This window comes from Solanum tuberosum, unplaced genomic scaffold (assembly GCF_000226075.1).
Source record: "Solanum tuberosum cultivar DM 1-3 516 R44 unplaced genomic scaffold, SolTub_3.0 scf00155, whole genome shotgun sequence".
In the NCBI taxonomy this organism is placed as follows: domain Eukaryota; kingdom Viridiplantae; phylum Streptophyta; class Magnoliopsida; order Solanales; family Solanaceae; genus Solanum; species Solanum tuberosum.
In genome coordinates, this window is record NW_006239081.1 from 1,192,312 (window position 1) to 1,204,453 (window position 12,142).

At 33.5% G+C, this 12,142-nt stretch overlaps 1 protein-coding gene across 2 annotated transcripts; it reads right to left on the minus strand.

The window, feature by feature from the left end:
* Nucleotides 1-885: 885 nt before the first annotated feature.
* LOC102592250 (diacylglycerol O-acyltransferase 1-like) lies at nt 886-9,587 on the minus strand. Of its 2 annotated transcripts, XM_006353481.2 has the most exons (17): nt 9,401-9,587; nt 8,929-9,322; nt 7,355-7,435; nt 6,498-6,571; nt 6,340-6,415; nt 6,063-6,130; nt 5,163-5,286; nt 4,895-4,981; nt 4,076-4,177; nt 3,856-3,992; nt 3,101-3,182; nt 2,958-2,978; nt 2,700-2,762; nt 1,704-1,751; nt 1,521-1,583; nt 1,347-1,400; nt 886-1,253 (listed from the first exon to the last, which is right to left on the minus strand). In XM_006353481.2, exons 2-17 carry the CDS (start codon nt 9,310-9,312, stop codon nt 1,149-1,151), a joined length of 1,569 nt encoding a protein of 522 aa, XP_006353543.1. In that variant the 5' UTR covers nt 9,313-9,322; nt 9,401-9,587; the 3' UTR covers nt 886-1,148. The 2 variants fall into 2 exon arrangements, with proteins under 2 accessions (XP_006353543.1, XP_015166860.1); XM_015311374.1 differs by having other exon boundaries at nt 8,929-9,587.
* Nucleotides 9,588-12,142: the final 2,555 nt, after the last annotated feature.

A 12,142-nucleotide genomic window follows, 5' to 3' on the forward strand; every position in this document is an offset into this window, starting at 1 on the left:
ATTATTGTAACTAACTTTGTACTCTACAAGTGGGCATAACAACTTTCACGTGACTACTTAACCGACTCAACCGATTCTAATTATAAACCACCATATTATTTAATAACAAGGAGGTTAAATCGAAAAAATAGCACAAAACTAGCAGCGTCGAACAATTAAGTTAGTATGGAAGAATCGTTGCCCCGTGAGTATTCCTTCTTTATATAAGTTCTCAGACGAGATTTTTGAACAAAACTTCTCAATAAGTGAAAAATGCAAGCATTGCGAGCTGTGAAACGATTTAGTACTAAACAAAAAGACTTTTACTTTCCATAATAAAAATGAAAGGAAGACAACTTGTTCCTGAAATTGCGATCAGTCTCGCTATCTCTTTAGTTTCCACTCCCTACTTACTCATTCACAATTACTATTAGATCATATCTTTAGAAGATGATCATTGTCAAAGAGTTATAAATTTACAAATGAAATTCCATAGTATCTTCATTTGAAACCCCGTAATAATAGTTATTTTTCAATTAATGGAGCTAAAAACCAACAAGTGTATTTGTGAAACAAGGATCAATGATTAATGCAAGCTAGCCAAATAAGATTTGAGTGGAAATGATCTTTATAGATCTCTTCTTTCATTAGAGACTCTTACGATTTGAATTAAAGAAGAGATCTTTGAAAATGATTATTGATTTCTTACATGAAAAAATAAATAAAAATTATTAGTAAATTTGACATAATTTGGACTTGGAGAAGGCAATTTCATTGTTTTTTTTTAAAATCGAAACATTTGCATGTTAATTAGTTATAAAAACATTTGTTCAAACAACGTTGTAATGTATAACAATAATGCATGTGAAATAGGAAATAGGGAAAATTCGAAATTAGAACACTAACTAATTTGAACTTATTACATTTTACCTCAACAAATAATAATGTACATTTCTTTAATATTAAATGAAAGATATAATACAAAGCAACAATTCTGTTCAATTCCCTTTGAGTCAAATTTAAAACAGAAATATCTCCATTTCAGCATATAAGTAAAGCATCAGGAATTCCTTGTACTTGTAGACTTATATAGCTTACCACTTGGACTGTTCAAAGCTGCAACACTCACTCGCGAGTCGCGGTCCAACAAAATGATCGACGATGAAGCTTTAACTTGAACTACCATTTCTATTCATCACATCATGGTAATACAGAAGCACACACATTGGTTGACCAACAATGCAGAAAAAACACCAGAATGTCATGTTGCCCACCTGAAAAAAGTTGCCGCGTACTGTCAATGGATATACCCAGGACAGAGAGGATAAATCGTCTTAAGCTTATGAAAACAAGGCGGAAAGACATACATTCGAGTTTTTGAACTTGTTTTGCAGGAAGTTCGTGAGTATGACCAAGGGAATCTGCTCAGAGAGAAACACCACTACATGTCAATATTCATACTGTCAATTAAGATACATAAGACTTCGCTCCAGTGTCACTATTTTATGACTAGAGCTCGTTTCTTATCCCCGAATATATACCTGAAACATGATTCCAAGGAATGCCCAAAACTTGAATAGCCGACAAGGAACAGCAATACATAGCTGAAGACAAACAACACCACATGTTATCTAAAGCCAGCCATTTTGTTGAGGCGTAGTTGTTGTTTGTTCTTAAAAGATTATATACCCGCACATCTGGGCAAAGGAACGGAAACCACATACCTCATGGAAAACAGCAGATATAAAGAAAGAGATCACCATTGCAACTCCCTGGAGCAAGAATCAAGTGGTAATAAAGCTAATTTAATAGATCATAAAATAAGATCTAGTATACAAATAGTAAGGCCAAAACTTCTGTAAAGTAGAAAGTGGAAAAAACATCTGAAGCAGTGACTATAGCGCTTAATACTAGGCATACTAAACTGACAAATAAAAATAATGATATGAAGTAAAATGTGTGAACCCAAAAGGCACTTATTTGATAGTATATTACACTGTTCTCTGTCAAATACTAATAGCACTTTAACCTTTCATCAAATAGAAAAAAACTTTCATCCATGTCTAGTGTATATTAAGATACTAATAGCACACAAAAGCTTATCTGTCCGAATAGCTTATGTGCTCTACTTTGAAGTGCATTTCGTTATCTAGCAAGACCACTAGAGTTGAAGTGTTGAAAATCACATCAAAGCTTGTTTCTTCAATATGTAAGTGTGCATATCGCTTGCTGTCTTTTTTTTCTTTCTTTTTTTCAATATTAATAAGTGCTATGGTTGAGAGCAGTATTTTTGTATTTACCTTATATCAGATAAAAAAAGAAGAGAAGCAGTATTTTTGTGTAAAACTTCAACCTCAACTTACAAAGGATAAATTATCTTATCCTTCAATTTTACTATCACAAATTCACAATTGTTTCATTTACTTTGGGTATCTACACTATTTTACTGTCGCTACTTTTCTTTCTTCATTATTTTCATCATTGCTTTTTACTCTTTCACTTCTTTCAAACATGTTCTCGAGCCGAGGATCTATAAGAAATAACCTCTCTACCCAAATGAATTAGGGGTAAGGTCTGTGTACATCCCTCCCCAAACCCAACCTGTGGGATTATACTTGGTATGTTGTTGTTGTAATAGCGCACAAAAGATTAGAAATTAAGCAGACAGAAGATAGCTCAAAAATAAATCAGAATCTAGGACGAGAGAACTCCGAAAGTACCTTAGGTATGCCATTCCTTAAGCATGGGAAATAAATGTGGCGAACCATCCACTTATGTACAGGCTGCAGTTGTCACCAACATTTGGGTTACTTAATGTCCAAAAAAATGTTCGACAAAGACCAAACCAGACCGAAACAAGTGCATACAAAGATATTAATAGTCTTCTGAAAGTTCCACTTCTAGGTAATGAAGACAAAACACATTTTTTGCATGCATAAGAATCGGCAATGACATAAAAAGAAGGTAGAAGTACATACCATATTCCAAAGTCTCCAATACTGATAACAGCAGCCACAATGGTGCAACCACAAAAAAGAAATAAATGAGAAACTCTAGCAAGCTCTGAAATTGTTGGGATGAAGAAGCAAAAAGAACAAGACAGTTTGATGTTTTAATCTACCTCATCAATTGTTTTTGCATTCCACCAATCTTTGTAGAACTCACGATCCCCAAATCGCAGAATTTCCGCAAGTATATTTAGCCTACAGAGAGATGTATTATGTAAATATAACTATTTCGTTGCAGTAAGTTCCACAAGTATATTTAGCCTACAAAGAGACGTATTATGTAAATAGAACTCATTCTGTTGCAGTGCTAGAACACATAATCCATATTTTTCTAGTTTTTCAGATAAAACAAAAAAAATCCCTGGCGTTTCATCTTGAAATGTGAAGCTTTTCATAATATAACACAATAGTCTTGCAGTACACTCAATCATATTCCATCTCCAGCATTTAACAAGTGCTACCTATGTGTTGGTCTTTGGATAGATATATCAAGGAGGAATATAATTTTACTGAATTAAAACCATTCAGATTCATTAAGCACCTCCAATTTTGCACCTTCTGGTTCTTCAGTTTTTAGCCCCCTCAACTCAGTACTCGTGGCAGTTAGATAATCCAGTTTAAAGTATAATGTGATTTGCACTTTACATGGTTAATAAGTGACACAGAACAGTTTAGTTAAACATATAAAAAAAATGGAAAGCATGATGACAAATACACAGTAAGAATGTTCCTAACACTTGTTTTAGTATACAGTATAAAAACCTTGCAACTAAGATTGGAACATCAAAAAATATGGGAAGAAAGACAATGAACTACAAATAAAATTCATAAGCATACTAAATTTATAAATCAAATTTAGAGGACATACCAAAGATGAAAGAGGCTGTAGAACATGCAGAGCCAGACATATAAAATTGGAACTGAAAGCTTCAATACCCTCTCGATGGCGTATAAAAGGTTTCCTTCAAATGGATGTTGTGAGCTTCGCACAATCGGGTTAATATACTGTATTAAGATGCCCAAGGTTAGTATACTTTACTTTGACAGGGGTGTAGGCACGTTGAACTGTCAAGCTCAAGAGAACTTACCTGCTCAATGATAAATCCCATTAATCCTGTAAAAATTACCAGCTTGATGAGTTGGCGGGCCAGCCAACCCTTCCGAATGGATGCAGAGCGAGGATAGCTAAGCTTCAGATAACAGAATAAACATATCCAAAAACTAATGAGTTGGTGGAACAAATAGTAAGAGAGAGTTCGTAAAAAAGTTCACAAAATTTTCATTTTTAGACGACTGATGATAATTGATTTCCTATTACTATGAAAGGAATTTGACTATAATCCACGGGGAAAAGGACCGGATGGGCCTCAGTTGTAGTATTCACCAACTGTAACCCCATTGAATCTGCCCACACCACATTCAAGTATTATACAGTATGAAATACAAGTACTTCCAAACGTAAGTAGGATTTGCACATGTTCGCAATAATACAAGTACTATTCCAAAATAATATCAGCACGTGACTAAAAAATATTGTCCAACGGCAATATCAATATTTGATGCCTCCAATTTAATCTTTTTTCGCATAAATTAAAATTTTAAATACGTCCAAATTGCTTCACCATTTAACATGCATATGAATACTTCAGGCAAGGACATGCTTGGCAATAAAATCACACAGAAGGTAGTAGTATCAAAGACCTACAATCTCTTTAAATTTGTGCAGACTTGGCAGGAAACAAAAGATCATGGAATTTTTCAAAAATCAAACTAAATTGCTCGACAGAGTTATTTAAATTAAATCTTGGTGAATCTAGAGAAACATCAGATGCTGTAATGCACGTACAGTAAGTGCTCTACCAAGGAATGAAATCGCTGACAACTTCGGAAAGGTCAACTGATCCTACCTGATAGCATAAAGTTGGAGCAACCATGAAGTAAGCCAAACTCTTGAAACTAACATTGTAAGAGTAGTTGATTTCGGAATTTTCACCCTGAAAACATTTAAAAACTTAACTGAGAGACTCCATATTCGGAACATCATCTCAGATGAGCAAAATTCCAGAAAGAGTACCGAAGCTTAAATAGAAAAGTTGGTTTGTCTAGAAAATTTTCAGGAGAAGCCTTGATCAAGATCAGATGTGGATCCATGACAAAGAAATAAACTAGTCATACCTCATCCACAGACTTTGCAAGCTGTCTCATATCATAATTTGTATGTGCATAAGAAACCAGTTTCATCCACACAATGCAAGCAAACATCATCAGTGTGCCACCCGATAGAAAAGCAGAATCACACCTGTGAAATTGAAAATACCTCTGACTCACTAGTTTTTTCAATGTAATGAGCAAGAAAATAGAGATTGCAAACATAATTGAAAATTCTCTCCTCGCAATTTAAATTTCTACAAAGTTTGAACAAGCAGCTATCCGACCCAGTGTAATCAAAGGCAAAAGGCGTAGAAAAGAACCATCTATCAGACTTTAGGCAACCACTATCTATAGAGAAGAAAAGAGCAATGAAGAAGAAATAAAAACATATACACGTAGTGCACAAATAATAATTCTACATAAACAATCCTTATATGGACGAAAGAATAAAAACTGCAATTCGTTGAAATAGATGAAGTATAAACCATGTGAATTTAAGTTCAAATATGGCTTTAAACTCTGAATTAGCAATGTTTCACTTGTTCCCTTGTCCATATGGACATAGTGGCATGCAACAAATTTCTAATTCAGATCAATGACTAATTTTCTTTTACTACTTCTCTAATTTTTTAATCTATTTCATCCATAAAGTTCCCTTACAATCCAAAAATGCAACAGGTTAATGTTTAAAGATGATCTCTTCACCAAAAATCCAACTTGGAAATTAAAATTAGTTCATAAGCACGACTACTAAAACCCAGATAACAGTGCACCTTTGACATCTAAATTCACCAGTTCTACCATAACATCGCCTCAATTTTACAACACACACACAGAGAGACATCCCGCCAGTGAAGGCTCACTTAGCACCTTCTTAGGAGGATGTATATATCAAAGTTTCATGACCACAGTATGAGAACAAACCTGAGGATGACCAAAACTGGATACAAAATGGAAGCTGTCGTTATAACTATGTGAAGAGTGACAACTACCTGCAGGATCAGTTAGAAAAGTTACTGGCTAAACTTAAAGTCAACAATAAAGGTAACACGAGTTCAGACTAGTCACGAGAGCCAGAATTATTCTGGTGTATACCTTCTTGAACACTGTGACTATTCCATGTCTGAGCAGTCACATTTCACTGATATGGAAGAATTAACAAAAAGAGGAAGGGAAGAACGAAGAGGTTATTCTGACTTACATGTTCAGTCATATACTTCTTCTGTGCCATTTTCTCGACAAGAAAAGCAGCAAGAGGGAAAATTGGAAGGCTAAGACTGCAAGCACATAAAAAACTTCAATGTCTTATTTCTCAAGTCAGCATAAAACCCAGATTAAGAAAGGCCTTAAGAACACTACCAGCACATCAGAAGTGGCCAATCTCTTACTGATGTTGAACTACTCCAGAAGCCTGACCCAATTAACAAGCCATACTGCAATAGTAGTCAAGAGATTGTCATGTGCAACATGAATACTAAGAACCCTCTGAAATACAGTTATAGCTTATAATCCTATGCTGCTAAAACGTTACAGGGATTAGAGAGAGCAATGGGGCAAGTTCAGACAGGATGAGGCTTCAACCGTCACACTGTGCTTTTCCCCATGATAATATGTCGTTTCACCTTGTTCCTCTCCCCCTCCCCCGCAAACTTTTCTGGCATTTTTCAATTTTTTAAAAATCCCTAAAAGTTTGTGATTCTAATTGCAATTCACAAGTTCTCATTAATCCATCAGGTTCTTCCGAAACCCATTGTCCCCATCCCCTTTCCAAATTTCCATGGTAACTATTTGGATTTTGAGACCATAATCTTCTAGCAACAGCATAGCACTTTGGAAAGAAGGTGAAGCTGCAAGTTTATCAAATTTCATATTTCCCAGTAGATTTAAGGGTGGAAATACTCCCAAAACTTCCATAAACATAGCATCCTCAAAACATGATATGGGTTCCTCTTAAATGTTTAATCAAATACATATTCATCAACATGCAATGACAACTCAACACGTAGGGCCTCAGGGAACATACCAATGATTTCTTTCTATTGTTTTCTTAAAAAATAAAAACATTACAATTCTAAGCTATTCACTTTGTTTGGCCAGCCACATTGTTACCCCTAAGAGTGATTCTTTGATGTCAATAAAGATGACGCATACATTGGGAAGATTTCAACTATCTAGCCAACAGGAACAGAGAACTGACATTAGAAAAAGATACGTACCTTCATCAAATTCTCAATTATCAGCCTGCTGTTTACGGCTATAAGCACCACTATACAGAGATTGAGTAGGCCAGCATGACTCTACAACAAGATGCACCAACTAAATTAGAAAATCGCTCTACAGCCACTTATTTACAGGGAATTAAGGCAAATTATGCTAGATATCACCATAAGACACCTGATTTGCAATCCAAATAATGTGAATTTGAGATTCTTTACACCAGAAATTGTCAACATCCACTGCCTTGGTTAGTTTATGAAACAGTAGTGAATGCTGATAATGCAATTAAAACAGTATATGCTAATTCTATTATTGTCTACCTACTGTTTTTCCATGCATAAATCAAGCACAATACAATAGGAATACAATTTTATAAATCAACAGCCAGCAAAAGCTTCTATTTTGATCAAACCAAACATCGCATTCACTCATCGTCTATTCCACATATATTGTCCTCAAAATCATAGCGACCAGGCTTCATCATAAATGGCATCTTCCTCCATCATACAGGGTCATGACTCATGACCCTCTTAACAAAACTTATTTGCTCTCTGCTGAAGGTAACAATAGCTGCTGGTAAGATGCTCACTGGCGGAAAGCCGGCAACTGGCATGCCATTTTGGTACTCCTAGAGTAATCTTTTTGCACCCAAAAGAACTTAAACAAAAAACCGAGAACAAAATATAGGTTCCTGAGATTTTAATTTAAAGTCCTTGCTTATGAGATCAAATTGAGTATACTCAAGGTAGTTTGCAGCTTTCAGCAATAGCAAGCCTACTGATACCAGCCTAAGTTTCCAACTAATATGGAGGTACTTATTGCTTGAAGTACATGTGTAAGTAAAAACAAAATTATTGCCATTTGTGCAAAAGGTTTTTTTTATGACCGTGGTGACCGAGCCAACTTTGGCGCACCTCGATTAAGTCCACGTGATACCTGCCACCTCCCACCAGCAACATGAAACAAGTAACTCTGTCCACCAAGGCTAGAACAGATGGGAAGAATCACCTAGTATTTTTTGTTTCCGCTGAATTGAACATGAGACCATGAGACCACATGGTTCTCAACAACTTCATTGACCACTATTCACTAGGCCCCTTGGGCAAAAGTTTCATCTTTGCAATGTTTTCTAGTTGGATTAATGGATTCTGTTGGACATAATTGTACTCAATACTTACTAGAACCTAACACAAATTTTATTTAGAATTAGGAACATATTCTTAAAGAATTTTGGTGCTGAGGTTAAAAAACAACAAGGTCTGCTGAACAGAAGACCAACTTTTTTCTGTAGCTCAAAATGCTAATCAACAACAGAGTGTTCAAGCACTACAATCAGTGCAAATGCATAAATTTATGCGTAAAATGATTAAAATCACAACAAATAGCATGTCTGAGTTTGAATCCATAAAATTTAAATAATGAATCTGCCTCAGCAACCAATCACACTAGCTAAAAAGTTCTGAATCCTTGCTAAGCGAGTGGTGTAATGAACAAAACGATTAATAAGTACCTCAAATTCAGAACTTACAGTAATACCGAACACCAAGTCAAAACAGTAAGAAGAAGAGCATACCTGTTTGAAAATAGCGGCAGAACTAAGAGGACTTTCCTTGTTCCGCCGGTGAGCCGGCGCCGACGCTCTATAAACATACTTCAACGGCGTCGTTTCATTCGCTTTCCTCTGCTCCTCCTGAACTCCATCTCCATCACTGATCTTCCCAACCGTCGTACTCACAGCCTCACTCACCTTATCCAATCCTCCGTTTCCACTTCCATCCCTTGCGTCACTCGTTAAATCATCCGAGCTACTCGAAGCATCCACAGAGCTCGAATCCAACTCCGTCACATCATCCACAGATTTATCACCACCATCACCACCGCCGCCGCCACTTCCACGCCGCCTTCGGAGGTTGTTGTCGTCGCTCGACGATGTAATATTCTCCGGATTGATCGTCATCGGTTCAATTCTAGAAATTACTAGAAAGTAATGATCAAGTTGAAATTGGAAGCAAAAAAATGGAGTAGAACGTGAACGTATTACGTACCGAATTGATTCTATATAGGCAATTATTGAAGTATACAATTAAGGAAAATATGTATGGAGCTTCCCGCCGCCATGAAAATTGAGATTTGAAGAAAAATTTGTTTGTTTGTTTGTTGAATTCACACTAAAGCCGTTTAGAAGTTTCTTATGACGAATTCCAGAACAGTATCTCGTGAATATCCGCGCCTGTTCACGATTTCTTTTTAAAGGAAGGATGGTTATTATTTTATAATATATAAAAAGGAAATTACGTGGAATATGACAGGCAGCAAGGTTAATTTCATTACATAAAATTATTCTTACTTATTTAAAAAATAAGTATTTAATGTTGAAAGTAAAATATGAAAAAAAATTACTGTCTTTTTTTGATATATAAAAAATGACAAGTAAAAATAAGTGACAAGTAAAAGTGAACAGACGGAGTATTTATGAGCACATGATTTGCAAACTTTGACAAGAAGAAATTCTAATTAAGACGAAAAAAGAAGATAACTATAGCATTAAAAAATCACTCAATTTATCTCTCGACATCCTTTTTATTTTTCTAAGTTTGTCTGATCAATTAAGGGAAAATAAATTATTCTCTTCCTTCCTCTGGTAGTTTAGTATAGATGGTGTTTGGCTGCACTTGTAATTATTAATTTATTATTCACCCGTTCGATAATGTTAAAATACTTATAAGTCAAAATCGATCGAAAGTCACTAGTTAATCACTTCTAAAAGCCAGTTTAAACTGGCTTAAAAAAATAGTTTTTAAAAAGTAACTTTTAAAATTAAACTTAAATGATTTAAAAAAAAAAAAAAAAGGAAGATTCATACTTTTAACTTATTTTAAGTTTTAAATTTGTCAAACACTCTCAAAAATTAAAAATGACTTAAAATCAAGTGTGATCAACTTTTAAGTTAATCCAAACCGGCTCTAATTCCCACTTTTACCTCTCATAAACAGTTTTGATTTAGTCAAATCTTTTACTATTTTATCTCTAGTTTTCAAAATATTCCTCTTAATAAATAATCGTTAATCATATCTTCATTCTATTTTCATCATTTGTCCTATTTTATATATAAAAAAAAATACTTTTATTTATATTTTTTAATAATAGTATATAACTTTAAGAACATTTTCATCATTTTAACCAAAACAATCATACTCATCAGCATATATTTATCGAACACATAAACAACTTATCATCAATTTAACTAAGTATTTATAAATTCAACTTCATTTATAGCTAAATCAGGCGAGCTTAAGTAATTATAAATTCAACTTCATTTATAGATAAATCAGGCGAGCTCCAAATCTTGAAGTCATTCTAAATTTTCAATCAATTAACTTTAGGTATTCGTCAAAAAAAAAATCATATGACATATGAGTTAATTAGTCAACTAGCAAAACATACCAATCGAGGAACTATTCAAGAACAATATTATGAATTATGATCATTGACTTTGCTGTGTGAAAAAAAAAAATATCATCGATTTTAATTTAATTTACTTCTTCCAACTCTCCCACTATGTCTGTTGAATGACTTGATTATAAATTATCAAAGGGTGGGTGTTAGTCTATATTCCCACGACTCAAATTCCAATAATTAATATATGCATGTTGTTGAATAGATATAATTAGCTACTTCTCATGATCAAAGCTTTAAATTTTACTATTATTACCTAAATATTAGCTTCGATTTTGCAAAAAAGTAAAAAATAAAATGTATCTAAATTTTCTTGCACTAGTTCACTCTACCATGTATAGTCTTCGACTTTGTCTAATGTCTAGTGTATTGAGGGAAGAGAGAAAAGACCACCAAATGTGAGAGCTTTTTCATTAGGTAAATGAGATAAAGAATAATAATTTTAAAATAAAATTTGAAATTAATTTTATTTCATATTTGATATGTGAGATATTACGAGTTAATTTTCTAAAATATTTAAATTCACGAGATATCCTTATTTATTCATTCCACATATACCAATATGAGTCTTTGAACGATGAGGAACGAGCTAGTGTCTTTTATTCAATATTGCTTCTATTTTTCCAATATAAATCATCATTTCTTGTTTGTTTTATAATAAAATGCAGTCATATTAACATAAAAGGAAGTAATCGTTATTAGCCCTACCCAAATATTTTCACTTTTTGAAGTCTAAACATGATGTTCGGTCACGTATCTATATGTATCCAAATCCAAAAAGTAGACGATTTGCTTTATAAAACAAGACGAGTTGGCACGTAGTGTTACCAAACTTTTATAAACCAAAAATGACTCATAATTATTAACTAGTGAAAGTATCCGCGCTTCGCGCGGCTATATGAAATATTTATAAGATAATAATATATAATATTTATATTAGGTTAGTATCGAATATATAAATAATATTAATATTTCTCTTCATCTGCAATATCATACGTTTTTTTTCATTTTTTTTAAACATATAAAATATAATGTATTTTTTTGTATATGTATATAGTAGAACAAAATATTCATCGTGGTGAAGTAAATGGAATAAGAGGTAATATGTTGAAATAATAATATATTGTATTACGTTGTAAATATTTTATATGTTTAACTTCCTCTATCTTTTGGAGGAGTACTAATTTTCTATACAAACTCTGATTTCGTAAAAACAAAATTGAAATTTTTATTATGTCTTTATTATTACATTTGTTTATTATAATTACTAATTACACATTGATTTTATTTGTAAAATAAATAAATAAAAATAAGGGGTGAAAATACAAAAA

Excerpts from the sequence above, each read along its gene's own strand:
- LOC102592250 (XM_006353481.2), bottom strand. The coding sequence starts at position 9,312 with ATGACGATCAATCCGGAGAATATTACATCGTCGAGCGACGACAACAAC. Across the intron at positions 3,993-4,075 it reads TGGGATTTATCATTGAGCAG|TATATTAACCCGATTGTGCG; the intron begins GTAAGTTCTCTT and ends ATCTTAATACAG. Across the intron at positions 1,254-1,346 it reads ACAAGTTCAAAAACTCGAAT|GTGGGCAACATGACATTCTG; the intron begins GTATGTCTTTCC and ends AACTTTTTTCAG.